This window comes from Cricetulus griseus, chromosome 3 (assembly GCF_003668045.3).
Source record: "Cricetulus griseus strain 17A/GY chromosome 3, alternate assembly CriGri-PICRH-1.0, whole genome shotgun sequence".
Classification (NCBI taxonomy): Eukaryota; Metazoa; Chordata; class Mammalia; order Rodentia; family Cricetidae; genus Cricetulus; species Cricetulus griseus.
In genome coordinates, this window is record NC_048596.1 from 198,249,749 (window position 1) to 198,271,824 (window position 22,076).

Consider the following 22,076-nt stretch of genomic DNA (forward strand, 5'->3'; position numbering starts at 1 on the left):
TACAAGACTGCAAACTGGCACCAGGACGTTAGAGGCATCCCACGCTGGCACCTACTACCTATGGCATCTGGTGTTTGGCTCATGGCACACTTGGGACTAATCAGTGTCCTGTCCACTACCACCCCCATCATGACTTCCCTCCTCAAAGTACAGTGCCCACAGGGATACTCCTGTTCCCACATGCTGTGTGTGTGTCCATATGCATCAGAGATTCAGCTGAGCTACCTGGTGTCTGTCACTTCTAAGGATCAATGTTAGTCATGAGTTAAAACAAGCTACTCAGCACTGTGAGAAAACCATGAAACTGGGAAGCCAAAATTTAGATTCTCTCTACCCAATTCCTCTCCTGGCATTATCTAAGATGTAGATTGAGCAGACAGCTTTGACAGCAGCTGCTTGCATACAAATGGGAGAATTGCTGACCCTGCTGGCTAGAGAAGACCACTCACCTTCCAGATACTCCCATCATGGCACCTACTTTAGGAAGGGAGGGGTTGCCAGGACCTACAAAGCAGAAGAAAAGTATTATAGAGACTTACGGATAATAATCTAACTTTGTTTTTATTTTTTAATCATTTCACAAACTTACTTGGATTTTGGAGTTGTTGGGTAGGAGATGAAGTACTGAAGAACTTCCTAACGTGGTCATGTTTCAGTGTGTGAGAAGGTATGGAAGCCAAATACCTGGGGATTAACACAGCAGTTTGTCAACATTGAAACACACACACACACACACACACACACACACACACACACACACACACACACACACACACACACCACATTGGGAAAACCTGAGAACTTCAACCAAGAGAATATTAGAGAAAAAAACAAACTAGTCCCATAGCCCGATACCCTTCTTGCTTTTATTCAATTTGTATAGTTCCCTTCAAGTCCCTTCTCTTGTCTCTTATAGTGAACCAATCAAGCTCTACAAGAGTCTGTGACATGAGCACTGGGACCCTAGTGCTCCTGAGTCTGCTGGAACCTTGCAAGTCATAATGTGAAGACATTGGTCCCAGAGCCCAGAGAGGACCATGGCCTCGCACACACTAGAGAACCAGCAAGAGGCCATAGCTATGGCTCAGTTGGTAGTGTTTAGCCAACACATGCAAAGCCCTGGGTTCCATATCTAGTACCACATTAACTGTGTGTGGTGAGGCACACCTTTGATCCCAGCCCTTGGGAGGTGGAAGCAGGAGGATTACAAATTCAAGGTCATCCTCAGTCTCAAACGGAACAGAACTAGTGAGCCTCAGCAAGGCATGTTCCCTGTGGCTGAAGATTCAGAGGACGTATTTTCATTCTGACAAGCTTCAGATTTTTCTTTTCCCTCATACAGGGTTCTCCGTATACTCCTAGCTGTGTGTGCCACTACTTTCCAGACAGTTTCAGCTTTTAATCCAACACAGCTGACTGCTTATATCATCTCAAAAGGACAGCAAAACCCCACGTAGCACAAGCTTTTGATTCCTTCACCTCATCCTCAATTCACCCTAAGGTTGTCCATATCCTTCAAATCCTTACAACAGATAGTCCTGGAGATAAAGGAAAGATCCACACCAAAGCAACACAGCCACCTGTGTTGCTTACTTACAAGAGGCTTACTTACCTCAGACCTGCTTCTAAATCCACATGGTTGCGTTCCACATAGAAAGAATCTGGGCCAGCCAAGCAAGGAATGAGTTTGTCCAAGTTCTCTTCAGGGCAGAGCTGGGATAACTGAAAGAAAACACAAGGCAGAAGGTCTGTCTCCACAGCATATCAGCACTCTGCCTTGCTACATGAGGCTTGGTAAGGGGCCTCTGGAACATCTGTGGTAGGACAGTTTGGACCTTTCCAGCTGCTTTGGTTCTATACACATGTCAGACACCCTACCACAGGCAGGTGAAGCCTACAATCCTCCAATCCTAACTATCCCTGAGTCTAACATATTTTGAGTCACAGGGCCAGTTCCTGACCAGAATCTAAACAGGGACCAGGCCTGCAAAGAAAGCAAAGATTCTTCAATGCCACACCATGGTCAGCACAGATGGGTTAAGACGGATATATTCCCCTGGGACACATGAGGCCACTATATAGAGGTGGGGAGCCAAGAGTGACACAAATGCCTTGGGAACAGATCTAAACTCCCAGGGCCTTGTCTCTAAGGCAAAGGTCCTTAGCCTTTAGGGGAGAAACAGGAGCATGACATGTTCCTGGCCCAGTGTATAACAAGACCCCAGTTTCTTAGGCAAGCAGTGCTCTGGGTGGAAGAGCAAAGCAAACATCTTCTAGCCCTGAAGCAAGAACATGAGACCCCTTGAGTGCAGGACCCTACTCAACACACAAGCAGAGGTCTTCTACTACTTGCAAAAGGCTGAGGTTCTGATAAAGTCTAGCCCCCAAAACCCAAGCACAACAGCCCTGTGTCTAAGACCATGACCAGGATGGGAGAGTGGAGAATCCCCCTCTCGCCCTTCTATAAGTCTAGCTCCAGGTTATGGGCATTGAGAGAGGACACAAACAGAAAGAGTCCCTCTGGTATATTGGGACAGCTGAAAGTTGAGTGTTAAGCAAGGCTCTGGCAGTTCAAAACCCTGGAAGCAGCAGCCCATCAGAGATGTTATGATCACATCCAGAACCAGCCACTCCTGCCTACATTGATCCAAGGACCTCACTACTGGCCTGGCAGGAGATAAGTACCCACTATAGGCATGACCACTGTTTCTTCAGATTCTACAGCCTTCTGAACCTAATGCCTAACATTCAATAAAAATGTCAAAGATATGAGAAAATATAGGGACAGGGAGACTACTGTCAATGTTGTCAAGAGAAAAATTATGTGTGGTGGCTTATGCTTGTGATCGCAGAACTTCTGCTGACTGTCATGACTAGGTAAAGGATAGAAGCCACTGATATCACTGCACCATGTACTTCACTGCTTGAAGAGACCTTCGTCACCTTACCTTTGAAATAAATTCAGTCACTTCTGAGGAAGACTTGGTTACTGACGTTATTGAAGAATCAGACCATAAGACCTTAAAAACAAACAAACAAGCCTTAAAAACAGATACCACATACTCAGATTCCAGGTGTCCAGGGCTCACAGCTAGTGAATGAGACACTCATACTCCCGACTTGCTATGAAGACAATAGTCACATAACCCAATTGCATTCATGCACTACCAAGTCACTAGAGCCTAGGGGCCGCTCCTAGGATATCACCTGCCATCTAAGCACCCATGTACACCAGGCATGCTTCCTTCTCTTTATGGTACATGTGATGCTGGACAAAGCATCAAGTCACCAGAAATCAGCCTCTTCACCTGGAAGCAGGTATCAGTGCCACACAGGTACTGTGGCTATGTGAAAACTTAAGCCCAGGCCTGGCTTGGGTCCTCAGGCAGATGACAAATGTGGAACAGGAGAGGTCCTCCACAAGAGGGCTGCATCAGTTCATAAGAGTTTGAGAGCTGAACAGGGCTTAGTGGCAGAAGCTGTGCATGCCTGTGGGCTTGGCACTTGCTTTAACCCATGGCACTGGGACCAACATGATCTTCTGACTTCATAAAGCTGGCACTGGCTGAGCTCTCGTCATCCCTTCTTGACTGCAATAAGCCTATTGCTTTCAACAGTGCTAAGCAGCCTGAATGCAGCTACTTCTGCAGAAGTAGGGGTAGGGGTGTGTGTGTGTGTGTGTGTGTGTGTGTGTGTGTGTGTGTGTGTGTGTGTGTGTGTGTGTGTGTGTGTGTGTGTGTGTGTGTGTGTGAGAGAGAGAGAGAGAGAGAGAGAGAGAGAGAGAGATGGTGGGGTCTGTGCAAAGAACATGAACCCACTTAGAAAGGGCAAGAACAGGAGGCATGAGGAGTAGGCCAACTAGGAGATACAAACACACAAATTTTGCCTAAAATCCAGAAGCCATTGCCCAAAAGGGATGCATCACATTTACCCTGGTGTAGAGGCAAGAGCTCAAGATGCCAAGCCTCTAATCCCTTCTCTGCATAGCTGAGACACCTGGGAGGGTTCAGTCATGTTCCTTTCATCTGTGAGATCCAGGTGGATCTGTGTGTTCCAGCATCAGCACTGTGTGTGACAGCTCTTACAAAGCCACAGCAAATGGAGAGAACTTCACAGATGAGGCAACTACTGTCTTTGAGCTACCTGCTGCTAGGAGTGTGGCTTCCATCTCAACTTGTGTGCACTTGGTAGAAAGATGCCTTAGTGCTTCTTGGCTTCCAATAATCCCACAAAGCTGGGGTTCCTAAATTTGGGCCATATCAACCCTAACATCCCAGATTGAGGTGAAAACCTGAGTCACCCAGAGCCTTGAGTAGAGACATCTAGCAATCTATTTCAAAAAGGAGTTTTTTCTCTCCCACAACTGACCCAAGGAAAGCACAAAGCCCACAGCCAAACAGCAGGACAGCCATACTGAAAGCCATACTGACCACTGCCACAGCATGGCTTGCCCTGTGTGTGTTCCTGGGGTCCTCATCACAGCCAAAAACATAGAGTGGAAGATTCACAGTCTGGTCCCAGGAATCTGGTTCACTTCCAAGTTGCCTAGCTTTGGCCAGGGTCCAAGGCTGCACTGCCCTCATACTCAGTCTCCATCCACTCAACACAAGGCGCTGGGGGAAGACAGGCCACCACAAAGGCATGGAGATGTAAAGCACCCAGTCAGAGCTGGCATCTGCCATCCACCTCCAGGAACCCATTCCTTCCCACCCCATCAGCAGGCATTGCAGGAAAGTTGAGGCACACAGCACCAATTACTTCCTCCAAGAGCTGGAGAGCCATACTGGGGCTGACTTGAATCTTTCATCACACAGAAATAAACAACATTCAGGCTCAGGTCAGCTCCACTTGCAGCCTCATTTCCTACTCACATGCAGAACCTTTGCCTAGAGCCACAAAATGGCATGTGCTTTATTCTGTACCAGCCAGGTGCTGGGCAGAGAATCCCACCCAGCCTACAAGGTACCTTGTAAGATCCCCAAACTCCTCCCAAGCTCCCAACCATCTTAAGGGAAAAACATCATGGAGGATGAAGGCCTGCAATCCACATTCTCAGGGGACTTGATGCCAAGATCAGAAAGAAGAGCTTGGCTGAGGCAATGGTGGCAAGCAAAGGCCTAGCACAGCTGGCAGCACAGGCCCCAGGGAAGGATCTGGAAGAAAACCCAAAGCCAATAAACCTCTAAACATCCAAACTAAAAAACAGAAAAAACCAAATAGAGACATCCATCCCATAAGATAGACGAGGCAGGTGACACCAAGACTCTTCCAGAAGTGTAAAACACTGGAGGCTGCCAGAGGACCAGCCAGAGTGAAACCAGGTAAGCATGCTTTCACATTCCTCAGGAAAGCCATGGCTAGAGGCCAGACATGATAGCATACTCCTTAAATCCCAGCACTCAGGAGACAGAGGCAGGAGGATCTCTGTTCAAGGCCAGCCTGGTATACACAGAGAGTTCTAGGATAGTCAAGACTATATAAAGAGACCCTGCCTAAAAAAAAAAAAAAAAAAAAAAAAAATGAGGGGGCTGGAGAGATGGCTCAGAGGTTAAGAGCACTTGACTGCTCTTCCAGAGGTCCTGAGTTCGATTCCCAGCAACCATATGATGGCTCACAACCATCTGAAAAGAGATCTGGTGCCCTCTTTTGCTATACATTCAGACAGAGCACTCATACACATAAAATACATAAATCTTTAAAAAACAGAAAAAAACAAGATGAAACAACAAGAAATCATGGCCAGTCCATTATCAACCACAGGGGTGAGGGGGTAGGGGTGAGGTGGGGGATGGGGGATGGGGTGGGGGTGAGGGTGGAGTAGGGAGGGGAGGCAGGACATGGGACAATAAATGAGACATCTCCAACAGCAAGCATCAAAACGATATTGCCCGGTTAGTCCTTAAGACCCTGCCACACTATGACTCAGTAAGGACAGTGGTTCATACTTTTAACTCCAAAACTCTTGACAATTCCTATAACCCCATGCTGAGACAGGATGTAGAATTCCAGGCCAGCCTAGGCTACATAATGAGACCTTGTCTTAAAACAAAACAAAACAAAACCCACAACTCTGAGAGAACAGACCTGAGTGAGACAGAAAAGCATCAGGTTCAGTATTGGCTAGCCTGTGTTGTTCAGACACCCTATAGTCATATGCAGGCAGCACTACCTTGCCTGGCTAATGAAGAGTACTCTCAAATGAAAGCAAACTTTTAAAGACAAGATATAACCGACCAATAAATGCAATGGCTTTTGAGAGGTATACTGTACTAGCAGTGTCTTGTAACTTAAGTCAAATCCTCAGTCACTGTACTTCAGAAATGGCACACCCCACTGTTTCCCCTGCACACCATCAGGTGTAGGGAGCAATCCACACTTCTGAAGAGCATCATTTACTTTACTTTCTTCAGATACACTCCCCCAGGAAGTGTATCTGAAAATACTGCTTCCTGAGACTATGGTTGGGCCTTCTCGGAACCAGCAAGTACAGTTGCAGCAAAAATAAAACTAGCTCTTTGGAAAAGAACAGGGGGTTTCACACCTGTCTGTAGCAGGTGCTTCTTGAACACCTCCATCCTGTAACTGAGTGCTGAGAAACACTGTTCTCATTAGATTTCTGTCAATTTGACACAAGCTAGAGTAATTTTGGGAAGAAGAACCTCAACTGAGAAAATGACTGCAGCAGACTGGCCTGTAGGCAAGCTTGTAGGGCATTTTCTTGGTTGATGACTGATGTGGGAGGGCCCAGCCCACTGTGGGTGGGGCCACCATGGGTAGATGGCACTGGGTTCTATAAGAAAGCAGGTTGAGCAACCCATGGGGAGCAGCCAGTAAGCAACATTCTTCCATGGCCTCTGCTTCAGTTCCTGCCTCTAGGTACCTGTCTTGAGTTCCTGTCCTGACTTCCCTCAGAGTGTGACCTGAGAACTGTGAGCTGAAATAAACCTTTTCCTCCCAAAGTTGCTTTGGTCATGGTGTTTATCACAGCAATAGAAATCCTAACTACGATACACTGGTAGCCATCAAACAGAGCTCTGGAGAATCACAAAAGATGACTATGGGCAGGAAGCTCTGGGCTTCTCCCTAAGCACACAGAACCTAACAGTCACAAGATGTCCAGTGCTCAAGTCACAGCGAAGCAGCTATTGCTTTTACTTACTATTCTCACTATTTTCCATTCTATTTCACTAGTCATGTGGGGTACATTGTTTCACAAATGAAATTTTAAGATTTTTTAAAAAGATTTTACTTATTTATTTATTATGCATACAACATTCTGCTTCCATGTATATCTGCACACCACAAGAGGGCACCAGATCTCATAATGGATGGTTGTGAGCCACCCATGTGGTTGCTGGGAATTGAACTCAGGACCTCTGGAAGAGCAGTCAGTGCTCTTAACCTCTGAGCCATCTCTCCAGCCCCAAATTTTAAGATTTTGATACCAAGTATGACAAGCCATACTTGGGCGGCTGAAGCAAGAGAACAACACGATCAAAGCCAGCCTGGGGTACACAGAAAAATCTTAGGCCCTATCAAGAAGAAGTGAGAAAAAATGTTCACTTTTAATTGTAGTTGATGATGAGCCACACACAACTGTGTGATCAGATGTTGTGGCACATGTGAAACCATCTCCCACTCAGGACAATTGATCACACCATCCCTAGGCCCTCATCTGACTTTCATCCTGTCCATAGAAGCTTTCTGGCATGCTCCCTCACCATGGAGTAGTTTGCATTTTACAGAGTTGTATGTAGCTGGCTTGCACAGTATACACCTGTTTGGAGAAGAGTCTGAGTCACTGTGCCTCTTCTGTGTCCCTCTTGTGAGCAGTGCTCCACCTGTGGACAGAACAGCCCTGAAGATCCAGGTTCCTAGGGTGGACACTTACACCATTCATCCTTGCACACACACTTGCATCCTTCGGTATCTATCATGAATAAAGTTGTGCAGTCTCACAAATGAAACTGCAGCCCACAGGTAAATGAGGGTCTATAGCAGATGTGGATTCAAAGGCTGCACTGAAGAGCAAAAGGGTTGCCTTTTGAAAGTTGTCACTTGCCCAGTGTGCATAAGCCATTCACTACTCCCAGCAGCAGCAGCAGCAGCAGCAGCAGCAGCAGCAGCAGCAGCAGCAGCAGCAGCACACAGAACCCCGGTCTTAACAAATCAAGTGTGGCCAGCCTTCCTCATGTCAGCCTTTCCCATAGGCAAGAACTTTCCCATAGTGCTTTAACACCGTGCCCCAGCCATGAGGCTGCTGGCACACCTTGCCACACATTCTCACTACCAGCCATGCCTCTTTCTTGGTACTCTGTCCAAATCTTTTGCCAGTTTATCTTTTCTCTTTCTTTTTTCCTTTCTCTCTTTCGTTCCCCCCTTTTTTGTTGTCCACTCTCTCTGTAGACCAAGCTGGCCTCAAACTCACAGAGATCCACCTATTTCTGACTCCCAAGAACTGGGATTAAAGGTGTGTGCCACCACCACCTGGCTCTGTCTCTATTTTCTTCTGGAAGCTTTAGAGCTTCTGACTCCCAGTCAGGTCTCTGATCATTTCTGATTTAACGCCTGTGAGGGAGGTCTAGGGTGGGTTTCTGTTCCAAGGCAGCCTGTCTTTCTTGAGCCTCTGTCCCCTATGAAGCCTACCAGTTCAGCCCTCTGGGCACAAAGCATTTCTGTGGTCTTGTGGCACTGGTGAGTCACTGGAAAAGCACCAAGCAAGTCTGCTCCATTACAGACACACTGCACCTCTGGGACCTCTGCTGCTGTGTCCTCAGCACACAGTAACAACTATTCCTCCCCTCTCTGGTAAGAGTTCCTCCTTCCACAAGAGGTCAGGCAATTATATTACCAACATTCACCTCTATGTGGAAAAGCTGTAGGCAGCTCTGGGGACTATGTCACCAAAGCCCCGATTTTCTTGCCACAGCACCTGCACTGAGGACTAGAGGGATCCAAGTTCACTGCAGCAGACTGGCAGAAGCAAAGCTGGCTCCCAACATCCTGGGAGCACATTATCTCTACAAACAGTCCCCACTGGGCTGAGAACATCCCTCTCAGATATACTAGAACAAGAGAGAAAGGAGTGACCTGTGAACACACCCTCAAATACCATGAGACACCCATGCTTCCAGGTGTGTAGATGGCTACCGCACATGTCCAGGGTCTTGTAGAACTTGCTGCCCACACTATCTTGAGCACTGGGGCTTGGTGGGTCCATGGTTCTCCAGTGTTACCATCAGTCAACAACCTCCAGAACACAGGAGAACAGAGTCTCCCTGTGTTCAGAAAAGACCCCACCTGCGGTACAAAGGGTTCTCATCACACAGCACCTCCTGAAAAATAGCTCTGGCTCACATATAGGGCTAAACAAGTCTCTTCTGAATGTGCTTCCCAGTATGCCAGGGCAAATTCCCATCATCTGTGCATGTCTGAAGACAGAGTCTGAGAAATATCTAACCTGCCATGCCAGATGTGTAACAGAACTTTGATACAAGCTGGCAAATACACTTCCCAGTTTCCTTTGCAGATAAGCAATACCAAGAAACTGAATGCTTGTCAACAAAATCCAAGTGGAAGCTCTTCCAGCTGCCGTGAGCATGTCCCTCCTCTCTAGTTTGCATTCTGCCCACCATCAAGTGAGTGCTAGAGCCCTAGCTGCCATCTTGGACCACAAGGTCAAAGACTATTATCTTGAGGATATGCACACAGTAAAAGCTAGAATTAGCCAGGACTGAGTTCTGATGGAGGCCTAGGACTGCCTCCCTGAACACCATAATGGGGAATAAAGGGAACTTTTGAGCTGTCTAAGCCTTTGTAATGACAGGCCTCTCTCACACAAGACAGCCCTTTCTTCATGGTGCATCGGTTTGGAGCACATTCCCCTGTATAGAACAAGTTGCCATGGCCGTGAAGCCAGCAGGTGTATGTTTCATCTAGGAGTACTTAGGGTCCTAGACTGCCCAGCGTCATAGCCTGGATTTCACTCTCTTCAGAGCCAGGGTGAATGCAACCATGTCCCTCCTCCCCCAGAGAAGAAGGCCACAAACAGGTTCAGCCACTGTCTTAGTTACAAGTGACAAGGACTGAATTGATGTTTGTTAGAGCTTAGCTTTTCCCTGAGAAGGTGGCTGTCCCCCAATACCCTAGCCCACCCCAAAGACACCTGCCCTTGCCAGGCTAGAGGTCCATCTTACTCAACACCATTGCTCTGCAAAAAGCACAGCTTTTATTCCTGTACATAAAGTGGCTACTTGTGACAAATATACCCCTCAATACCTCCAAGGCGAGGGAAAAAACAGCATCTTACCTCAAAGGAACACTCAACACTTCTGTCATTTTTCGTGTGTGATAATCCCTTCAGGTCTATTTTTTCAACACTCACTGTAAAAACAAACAAAATTATGAGAAGGCAGTAAGACTTCGAGATACAAATGATTGCTGGGCATGTGGTAAGTAGGTACTCCATACAAGACTGCCAGAACCAATACCCTAGTAGCACCTGCACCAGCCTCAGCTGGTATTGGCATCTTGGAAGACTAATGGAATCTCAGATACCAACCAAATCCCAAGAAAGGGAATGTAGGGATCTTGAATGGGACAGCACATTTGTGAGCCCTTGTAATGTCCTTCAAGACAGTAAAAAACTGGGTCTAATTCCTGGGAAACTCATGATCATGTCTCCCATGGTGAATGATTTGCATGAGAAGGAGCCTGGCACATTCTTGGGGGGGGGGATCTTCCCGCAGACCTGTACACTACTGCTCAGAAATGAAATGACACCATTACACTATAAGCACTGTTTCTAGGCAAGCCCAAACATGTGCTCACAATCAAGCTCTCTATCTGGACACACACATCCTCCCTCAGATGACAGTGCTGCCATCTAGAGACTCAGCTGCTTCTTTCAGGCAGTCATTTTCCACAGGCATGAGAGTCACAGAACTCACTGCATTAAGCAACTGGGGAAGACCACAGCTGAGGAGAACTGCTATGTTGGTTGAGCTTCCAGAATTCTAGGAAGCCACCTCCATATCCTGCAGAACTTTCCGCACACTCTGAACCCTAATAATGGATGGTGACATACTCACTAGGCTTTACAGTCCCTGCAGGTACACTCTTCTGGTCAGCAAAGCCAGAGCCTTCCAGAATGCCAGTCCTTTGAGATGTTGAGGGACAACCCAGAAGTTTTATAGACAAAAGATCTAGAGGAGAAAAAAACCCTCAGCAATGGCAACCTGCTTTGAGGCTGCACTGTGAGGTTCCTATACCTGTGATGCTCCATGCGGGAGTCACTAACTGTGGTGTTCGTTTAAATATATTAAAATGAATTAACTCTGGTCAAGGTACTGAACAGACACATGTGTGGAGCCACTACTCTGGATGGTGAAGAATGGACATCTCCCGTATTCAAGTGTCTTTTGTTAGTGCTGTCTGAACTGACTAGCATACAGACCACACCTCCTCCTCCCATTTGTGTGAGCAGCTTTCTTGGCACATGGCTATAAAATTTGCTCTGGTACCACTGACAGCTGCTCTCCACCCACTACAGTGAAGCTGGGCTCAAGAGCAGAGAAAGACACTACATTAGGACCCCACTGTTGATGCTGTACCATACCACAGCAGAGCACTCAGCCCTAGCATGTGCCAGCTGCAGGAGAAATGGAGGCAGATTAGGAACCCACTACAAGATGTGCCATCATCTTGATAGCTATTGTGGCACCCTTGCCACTCCAGCTAGAAGCCAGCAGGAAGCAACCCTTCTGCACAGACTACTCCACTCAGTGACACCATTCTAGACCACCCTCCATCTCTAAGCAACAGACTGTAGGACCAGTTCCTGCCCTGCCCAGAGAATCAATCTGTACCCAGTGTTCAGAGTATATGAGAAAGGAAAAAAGAAAAAACCCATTTGGACAAAGGGAAGTGACTCAGAGCTTGACAGAAAAATGGTCCAAGTAGATAAATATCATTTAGCTGTTTGCATATAAAAGCATTTTAGAGCCAGGACAAGTACTCACAGCTAGCCCACTGCCCATGAAATATGTTTTAAACCTAATGCAGATCTCACTGCCTTAATGCTGTCAGCCTCAGTACCCAATGGATTGTAGGCTCTTCTTCCAGGACCCTGATGCCAGGGCAGAGCAGTGACTTAGCAGGTAGGGGTTAAATCTGAATCAAGCCCAATGGCCAGATTCAATCCCCCAGGAGTGATGGAGAGAACCAACTCTGACTTTGATGGATGTGCCATGTCACAATACATGTACTAGATAGATAGATAGATAGATAGATAGATAGATAGATAGATAGATAGATGTAATAAAGATATGTTTAAAACACCATGTTTCAGTATAGTCTCCTACTTGGAGTCACATGATTACAGGAACTGCATTGGCTTGTTGGAAGAATGCATCATTCATATATATATATGAATGATGAGTTCCAGAGTTCCAGCCTCAACACCACAAAGGCAAAACAAAACTCACACAACTAAACAGAGTTGAATGGTGTGTGGGATGCCAGAGGCCAGGCATCTCCTCTGAGCACACCATGCATTGGGAGAATCTCAACTCTCAAGCAACTGCTGGGTTTTCGGGAACTGGGAATTATGACTCTCACACCAATGACACCTTATACCTGCAGCTGGCTGGAGCAGCAACGAGTGGGTGCTGGCAACCCCTTCCTTTGGACAGGATAGTCAGAGACATTCAAACACAATGGGTGCTGCAGCTTTGTAGCTGCCTTTAGGGCAGAACCTTGCCAGGACCCTGTCCCCTGGTCTGTGGGTCGACCCTGCCCACACTCCAAGGGCTACAGTGTAGGGCAGTTGGTACCTTGGAAGTTTCATCAGCAACAGGGAACACTTTCTCAAACTTTCCTTCTTTTTTTAAGATTTATATATTTCTATTTATTTATTTTGGTACACAGTCTGGCTATGTAGGCCTGGCTACCCTGGAGAAATTTGTTTCCTTTATTTTTATTTTTATTCTATATGTATAAATGCCAAGATGTGAACTGACTTTTCCTGGCTATGACTGTTTCATCATCTTTCCCTTACTGCTTCATTCTCTCTGATGGCCACTGCTGCTCCAGGAATGACAAGGGGTAGGCTTTAACAGGGCACCAGACAACAGTTTCTCAAAGGATTCTTCTAATACTTTAATATCAAGACAGGTGCTGGGTGCAGGCCCAGGGATCACATCAACCCAGGAATACATGCTGACCATGATCAAAACTAGTCTCAACATGTCAGGAGGCTTCTGGGACAGTGGTTTGTGTAGTCTGTCTGTTTTTTAAAATTTTATGTATATTGGTATTTTGTCTACATGTGTATCTGTGTGAGTGCATCGGATTCCTTGGACTTGGAGTTACAGACAACTGTGAGCTGTCATGTGGGTGCTGGGACTCAGACCCAGGCCCTCTGGAGGAGCAGCCAGTACTCTGAGCCATCTTTCCAGGCCAAGTGTAACCTGTTTTGATGCCTGGCTTCAAAATAAGCCTAATTAAGTAATGACAGCTACAGGAAAGCATTTCCAAGGGTTATTCATACTTACTAATGCTGTTCAGAAACTGGGCTATGTAAATATATTCAAGAATTACAATTTCAATCAAGGAAGCCATTTTTGTCTCCTGCATAATACACAGCTTGGATTTCACCCCACAGAATGTTTTTAACACTTTGGGGCAAAACTTACACAGAGAAAATGCAGTATCTTAAGTCCAAAGCCAGTCAGTCAGGGTGAATATGGACCCTTGGGTCATCAGTCCTTGAGTCAGGATAGGAATGAGCTGGCTGGTGCACTGGCACCTGAAGGCTGAAGCAGGGGATACAGATGTACACACCCCTCTGTTCTGTACAGTGTCTTGATCCTTGACCAACTTCTGACCAAAAGATAGCTACCTCCTGTAATTATTGGTAAGGTTTGAACACTGGCTTCCAATGCTGTTCCTTTCCTGTATCTTTCTGGGGTACATTGCAGTGTGGGGGTTCTTATGATTTCACATCTCTGCACTAAACTGTGTGTTCTACAGAAATGAAGCTGACAGCAGGTAATCAAGAGAATCATGTGAAGGGCTAGCATCGTGCTGCCTGGATTGTACTCAGTACTAACCCTAACCCTAACCCTAACCCTAACCCTAACAATAACCCAACCCTAACCCTAACCCAACTAGCCACAGTTGATGTACATCAGGGTCCAGGGCAGGATGCTGCAGTTGTTCTCAAGAAGCATGAGACTAATGTCAGATGAGACAAGACCAGGGCCAGGGAAAAGACAGAAGAATACAGGCCACAACCATGATAGCATGTGAAGGAATTCTGAGTTCTCCTATAGGTTTTAGGGTGAGCTCACAGCTCTGCTCAGACGGCCTGCTGGTGGTATAAGGCTTGCTGCTCATAGCATTGGCAGTTACTGGGTCCCTGTAAGCCTCATATACTCACCTCGACAAAGAAACCCTAGTTCAGCTTCAAGGGACTACAGCACAGCAGACCAATGCATACAGCACTGGGGCTTGGGATGCTGCAGGGCTGTGAGCTAGGACAATGGTCCTTGCTTAGAGGACAAAACCAGAGGGGCAGGAATGGAGGCAAAAGAGCCTAGAATGATTGATGAAGATGCAGAAACAAAAAGAAACTGAGTCCCACAGGTCTAGGCCTGCCAGGTTCACAAGGCTAGAACCAGCATGTAAAAAACAAGATGCCTGACACTCCCTTTTTTCTTGACATTTCTTTCAGATTTTTTAAATTTTATGTGTATGATTGTTTTGCCTGTATGTATGTATGTATACCACATGTGTGCCTGGTGCCTGTGGAAGTCAGAAGAAGGCACAGAACCTTCCAGGACTAGAGTTATAGTTGGTTTTAAGCCAAAATACAGGTGCTGAAAATAAAAATCTGATTCTAAGTGGTGGTTTGAATGAGAATGTCCTCCATTGTCTGGGGTACTTGGTCCCCAGTTGACGGCATTATTTGGGGAGGTGTAGAATGTGTGGCCTTGTTGGAGGAAGTATGTCATTGGAGGTGGGCTTTAAATTTTGTTGTTTTGTTTTGTTGGTGGTAGTTTCAAGACAGGGTTTCTCTTTGTGGCCCTAGCTGTCCTGGAACTTCCTTTGTAGACCAGGCTGGCCTCAAATTCACAGAGATCAGCCTGCCTCTGCCTCTGCCTCTTAAGTGCTGGGATTAAAGGCACGCACCACCACCATCCAGTAGACTTTAAGAGTTTAAAAGACTTGTGCCATTTCCAGTTTTCTGTCTCTGTTTTGTGCTTGTGGTTCAAAAATGTGAGCTTTCAGCATGCTGCTCTACCCACCATGCCTGTATACTGCTGCTAACCTAACATTATGAACTCTAACTCTCTGGAACCTTATGTCAAAATAAAGTTTCTTCTATGAGTTGCTTCAGTCATTGTGTTTTACTGGAGCAACAGAAAAGTATGTAAGGGGGACTGAAGAGATGGCTCAGCAGTGGTAAACATTGCTTTTCTTTCAGAGGATCTGGGTTCAGTTAGCAACACCCATATGGCAGCTCACAATGGTCCAGTTCCAGGGGGGATCTGATGCCCTCTTATAATTTCTGTGGATACCAGACACCACATGGCACATATATACTCATGCCCACAAATACTCATAAAAAGTAAGAAGGAGTGGGACCAGCCAGGAGGTGGTGGCACACACCTTTAACCCCAGCACTCAGCAGGCAGAGGCAGGCAGATCTCTGAGTTCAAGACCAGCCTGATCTACAGAGTAAGTTCCAGGACAGTGAGGGTTACACAGAGAAACCCTGTCTTGAAAAACAAAACAAGCAAGCAAACAAACAACAAAAGGGAAAATAAAAAGATAAAAGAAGAAAAGAAAGCTTGGGAACATCTCTAGAAATGCTCACTGTGAGATATTTTTCCTTCCCAGAATTCCCACCCCTTATAGTAGTCCCTATAAGCCACCATGGGGTGTGTTTGCCTGGGTCTGCTCACCTTCCTGGGTCCTGACTTAGAAAGGTATAATTACTTCTTTTTCTTTCAGATGGCCAGGGCCTAACTATGTGCTTAAACTTCCTAACTAATGTTTTAGGCTTCTGTGCTCTTTTCCTAAAGTGCCCTCTGAGTGGCTGCCTGCTGCTATATGGCTGCCCTCCATGCTAGCTTATTGACTCTATTGTCCTCCATGCATCTGTGAGATCTGTAGCTTGCCTGCCTTGGGCTTTCCTTTCAGGTGTTAGTAAATTGTCTTCAAGCTTCCCATCTGTGCCCTTTCTTAAATTATTTTATTAATGAGACCAAGAGCACTAAGAGAGGACCCAAGATCCCTGGTATTGTACAGAGGCTCTGCTGGGACTCCTGGGTTCCAGCCTTCATTATCGAGATATCTGCTTTTTATCTTACTGTCACTGCTAATAGAATTTGCCTTTGCAAACTTTTCCTAACCTTTAATTCTGTGCTCAGTGGAGAAAACAGACCATGTCTGCACCCCTAATTACCATCAGTACCAGAACAATCAATCTGCTGGGTGTGTTAGCCAAACCTTAATCCCAGCATCAGGGAGGTAGGGACAGGGGCATTACAGGTCCAGAGCCATCATCAGCTATGGAGTTCAGTTTGAAGCCAGCCTGGGCTATGGGACATTCCATCTCAACAAAGCAAAGCAAAAACAACCACAAAAAAGAGAAACACATTATTTGACTTAAGAACATCTAGTGGGGACTGGAGAGATTGCTTAGCAGTTAAGAGTGCTGGCTGCTCTTCCAGAGGTCCTGAGTTCAATCCCCAGCAACCACATGGTTGCTCACAACCATCTGTAATGATCTGGTGCCCTGTTTTGGTCTACAGGCATATATGTAGACAGAAGACCATATAAATAATAAAATAAATCTTAAAAAAAAGAACATCAAGTGGACAATAGGCTGGGAATAAATAAGAAGAGGGGACAAATCTATAGAGCAAAGAAAAGTGTCCTGCCTAAGAGGAGGGAATGAAGGTGAATGGTATACATGGCTTACAGGATCTGACATGGTGAGGGAATCGCACACACAGTCCCTGGAGTGCCACCTGGAAAGGAGGAGGAGTGAATTCGTAACAGCAGGAAATCCTCTAGACTTGGTACAGGAAGTAAAAGAGCTATATGAAAAACCACATATAGGAACATTGTAGTCAGATGAATCCCAACTAAAGAAAACTGTAAAAACAACCAGAGAAAAATGACACCGACATAAAGACAGCCAATCACACACTGCTGAAGACTCTCATTAAAGGAGGCCAGCAGACAGAACACCATTGACAAAACTATAGAACAAAACCAACCCAGCCAAGCATTACATGATCAGAAAGAATTGACGTCACAGGGAGCTACATCTTCAGGCTAATGAAAATGGGCAGAGTCCACACCCGCAGAGCTTCACAAAATCAACTGGGAGCACCAGCTTTCGGGAAGAAAACGGGCAGCCAGGGGGTAAACACAGAGCATTCAAAGACCATCCTTTCCTCTCCTCAAAATATATGCAAAACCTTAAGGTTCTATCATGGGGGCACAAGGCACACAATACAAAGGGCACATGGAGAACTATGCCAACACTGTAAGTACCCTTATCCGCAGCACCGGCCACTTCCAGAGGTGTAAACACTATTACCAAGAGACATCTGAAAGTTCAGCACTACTCTCAAGAGTCAGTGTGTACACACAGTTGCGAGTCTTAGATTTTCGCTTTTTAAAATTTACTTAATTTTATGTGCATGAAATGTTTTGTCTGCATGCACATATGTATATCACATGTATGCCTGATGCTCACAGATGTCAGAAGAGAGCAGTGGAATCCCTGGAATTGGTGTTAGGATGGTCCTGAGTCATCATTTGGAATCAAACCCAGGTCCTCCTCAAGAGCAGCCTGTGCTCTAGGCTGCTGAGCCATCTCTCTAGCCCAGGTTCTTACATTTTATCTAAAGTGGTCAGATATTAGCTCAAAGTAGAGTCTGAAAAGCGAAAGGTGCACGGTACGCTTCCTCCGACTGACCCACTGCCTACAGAAACTCTGTGAGAGGAATGTCTTTCAATCCCAAATCCCCAGCCTCATTTTCTTTTAGGAAACTGAGGAAGCAGTCACTTGGATAGTTTTTTGTGTCCTGTGGTTCAAAGGAGAGCTGCTGAGGAAACCTGCGAGCAGCCTGCTTAGAAATGGGGACAGCACTGACCTAATACGCAACATGTGCAAGGTCCCAGGGCTGGTTTCCAGCACTGCAAAATAGTAACAATGACAATGACAAATTAAAACCCAAAAAGTACAGTAATAAGTAAAGTAAAATAAAACTGTGTGATTCGGGCACTCACTGCAAAACCCTGAACTCTGCTGTCTGTCCTCACGGTGAGAACCAAATGCAAAACCATGAACTAAGGCTTCTTATTCCTGCCACACTGTGATCCCAGTGCATCTCTGAAGAGGTAATACACAGTTTTGGTTTCAGGAGTTAGTTTTTATCTTCAATTCCTGTCTTGTTAAAATTCATGCTCATATTTTGAGTTTCTTTTTTATTAAAATCCCAAGAGCAAGCTGGGCGTGGTGGCACATATCTTTAATCCCAGCATTCAACAGGCAGAGTCAGGCCGATCTCCCTGAATTTGAGGCCAGTCTGGTCTACAATGAGAGTTCCAGGACAGCCAGGACTACACAGAGAAACCTTGTCTTGGAAAACAAAAAACCAAACAAGAAAAGTCCAAGACTTTTCGAGGTTCAGTTTTTCCGTTTGTTTGTTTTCTTTTGGGGGTGGGAGGGGGGGGGTAGGGTTGGGAGGTGGGGGGTTAGGGGTTGGGGGGGTGGGGAGGTTTCAAGACAGGGTTTCTCTGTGGCTTTGGAGGCTGTCCTGCATTAGCTCTTGTAGACCAGACTGGTCTCGAACTCACAGAGATCCGCCTGCCTCTGCCTCCCAAGTGCTGGGATTAAAGGTGAGCACCACCACTGCCCAGCTTCTTTGTTTTAATTTCTGTAGCTTTGGACCCTGCCCTAGAACTCATGCTGTAGACCAAGGCTGGCCTTGAACTCACAGAGGTCTATCCCCCTGCCTCTGCCTCCAAGTGCTGCCTGGCTTGAGGTTCAGTCTTTAAGCTGCTCTTCATCATGATAATATTATGTAACAAAGCCATGAGCCTCAGTGGTGCAGAACCAAAACAATGCTCAGGCTGAAATATTCCACTTTGTCTGATGGTGTAAAGTTGCCATAGATATGATATACTTTGTAAACATAAATTCCTTCAAGTCCATCTTTTTTTTTGTTTTTTTTTTTTTTGTTTTTTGAGACAGGGTTTCTCTGTGGCTTTGGAGGCTGTCCTGGAACTAGCTCTTGTAGACCAGGCTGGTCTCGAACTCACAGAGATCCTCCTGTCTCTGCTGGGATTAAAGGCGTGCACCACCAACGCACGGCTCAAGTCCATCATTTTTAAGAGTACAAAGAAACTGAGTTCACGGCACAGACATACAATGCAGGCAAAACACTGTGTCACGGTCTCAAGATACAGATGTGGCACAGAAGCAGACCACCCTGAGCTGAACCAAACAGAGAAGACAGCACTCCACGTAGAGTGAGCACAGGCCTTTAAAGCAACAGCATGGAACGTACGTGTGAGATAAAAAGCTGATGCTTAGGGCACAAGAGATAGAGAAGGGCAGAAGGACCAGCTCAAGTTACAGAAGGCACAGATACATCTGTGAGTAGTGAAGCAGAGCAACTCATGAGTAGGGAGCCTCAAGGTACATGACCAGTCAGGACAGACGTACCTCTGCTAAGACTTGGTCCTACCAATAACCACATCCAATTTAAAACAATCACTATGCCTGCCCAGGTACTTCCAGAGTCAGTCTGGCAGGAAGACAGGAGGCCCACAACCTGTGGTGAGAGGTTTCATCAGCTGCAGATCCACACTGAGCAAACCCACACTCCAATTACATTTTAAAAAATTGTGCTTGTGCCAGGCAGTGGTGGTGTACACCCTTAATCCATCACTAGGAAGCAGAGACAGGAGGATGTATGTGAGTTCAAGACCAGCCTGGTCTACAAAGCGAGTTCCAGGACAAGCTCCAAAGTTACAGAGAAAGTTACACCTGTCTCAAAGGTGGGGGGATGGGGGGTGGGGGCTGGAGAGATGGCTCAGTGGTTATGAGCACTGGCTGCTCTTCCAGAGGTCCTGAGTTTCATTCCCAGCAATCACATGGTGGCTCACAACCATCTACAATAGGATCTGATGCCCTTTTCTGAAATGCGGAACACTCATACATGAAATAATAAATAAGTAAATGCCACTTAGTCAGTGGCATGAGCAGTGTGGAACTTCACTGAGGCTGGTAGCACTGAGTGAGTGAAGACAGGAGTACCTGTTACCACATCACATGGAATAAATCCCAGGAGCCCATTTAGTTGGGAAATAAGTGTGCTACAGCCCAGCTGCTTAGGCTTTGTTCTGATGTGAGGAGCAGAGGATGTTTAAAACTTTCTTTCCCTCCCCTAGTAAACACCAGCATTTGAAGCTGATATTGCTGAAACATGGTCTTGAGTTCCTTGGGAGAATCAGAAAGACAACAGGACCCTCTAAAGCATGCCTGACTGAAGTGACTCTGGCCAGCTCAAGTATGGCAGGTCTTGCCTTTCTCCCTGATTCCCTCTGCCTTGCTGAAAAACCATTAGATTACATTCCTAAAGCTAGCCACCAAGGTCTATTCCCTTATTTGGCCTCTTCCTCCTCCTAAGGTGACTACCAAGATGCAGCTATCAAAATATAAAGGTCCAGCAATCAAAAGACTCCTTTGACTCACCTAATTAACATGCCAAATTAAAATTAAACACTTCATTCTAACATGGTTTCCCCTTTGTACTTTTATAAACTGCCATTTTCCTATGGATCATGTCTGCCTCCTCTATCCAGAGGCAGTCCTTTGTCCCTCCAGGACAAACACCCCTTTCCCTTTTCCCTGATTACCTTCTCTTCTCTCTCATCCTCTGTTTCCCATCTTTGTCTCTTATTCCCTGCCCTCTGTACCTCTGGGGCAAATAAATCTCCTTTGTGCAGCAAGAACTTGGTCTTGGGGGTCCTGAGGTAATACTAAGTCTCAACAGTCCACAGCTCTGTACTGTGGATGCCTTCTCCCTTAACCTGGGATATCCCACTAATGTCCAGCATAACTACCCACCTTTGCCGTGTTTTCCCAAAGGCCTCTTGGGCAGGGACTCCTCCGTGGAATGTGCTGATGTGTGCAATGCATTCTCCAGACTGTTGCTGATGCTGCTCACAGGGGTCTCAGTTCTGGGTGCCATCTGAGGAGACAGAATATCATCATCTTATTTTTTTTCTGCACAACTGCCTCTTGTCGAGAGTTATTCACACAAATGTGGCTTCGAGTTTTCCTACCATAACACAATGTTCTTCCAGAGAAAGATGAAACACCACTATCCACTATGCTCCCCAAACCCACCAACAGTCCTGGGCTTCTGTCTAGGTTAGGTCATCAGACAGCACAGCAATCTTAGCCATGGTGGCATGCATCATATGCCTTCAACTGAGGCAAAACCCTGTTTTTACATTTTGCAATTAAATGCTTTCCTATAACAAATTCCACAGAGCTCTGGAAGCCACAGAAAAACAGCACAGGACATCTGACCAGGTACAATTTGAACAACACGAAGTAGTAACTCCACTTCTAGGGATTGTTGTGTAACACCTTCCTCCAAGATTGAAACATTATATCCTGCAGGGAAGCTCCTTGAGCAAGAAGGTAAACAACTCATGATAGCTCCAGAAGTCCCTGAAACTGATTAGATTTACTATGACCTTCCCTGCTAGAAGGAAAAAATAAAAGCTGATAGTCCATTCAGATGGAAGGTAGTGAGCAACTGGAACCGAGCTGCCAAGATGATGGAAGAGAAGCTGAGCTGCAAAATTAACTCAGAGAACAGCTGCCAAGAAGACTCTGAGACCAGGACAGCTGAAAAGCTGCCTAGAAGAAGCAGAAACCAGCTGAGCAGTGTGGAAGAGGTTTAGACCACTTAGGCATCTGGAATGGGCACTCTCCAACCTGTTGATGGGTCTGCTGGTGTACAATGTGCTCC

The 22,076-nt window shown here is 46.1% G+C and overlaps 1 protein-coding gene across 8 annotated transcripts in view; it reads right to left on the bottom strand.

Annotated features, from left to right (window-relative positions):
- Zcchc14 (zinc finger CCHC-type containing 14) overlaps positions 1–22,076 on the bottom strand; it is a 55,870-nt gene that overhangs the window by 8,545 nt on the left and 25,249 nt on the right. For 3 of the 8 annotated variants that reach the window (XM_035442723.1, XM_027410703.2, XM_027410702.2), the window contains exons 2-10: positions 21,161–21,284; positions 11,091–11,204; positions 10,310–10,383; positions 9,103–9,300; positions 4,431–4,613; positions 2,949–3,020; positions 1,613–1,722; positions 590–684; positions 450–504 (exon numbers count right to left, since the gene is read on the bottom strand). In XM_035442723.1, the coding sequence (XP_035298614.1) occupies positions 450–504; positions 590–684; positions 1,613–1,722; positions 2,949–3,020; positions 4,431–4,613; positions 9,103–9,300; positions 10,310–10,383; positions 11,091–11,204; positions 21,161–21,284 (1,025 nt within the window). The remainder of the gene's footprint in view (positions 1–449; positions 505–589; positions 685–1,612; positions 1,723–2,948; positions 3,021–4,430; positions 4,614–9,102; positions 9,301–10,309; positions 10,384–11,090; positions 11,205–21,160; positions 21,285–22,076) is intronic. The other 5 variants (XM_035442727.1, XM_027410707.2, XM_035442724.1 and 2 more) reach the window with 4 other exon arrangements.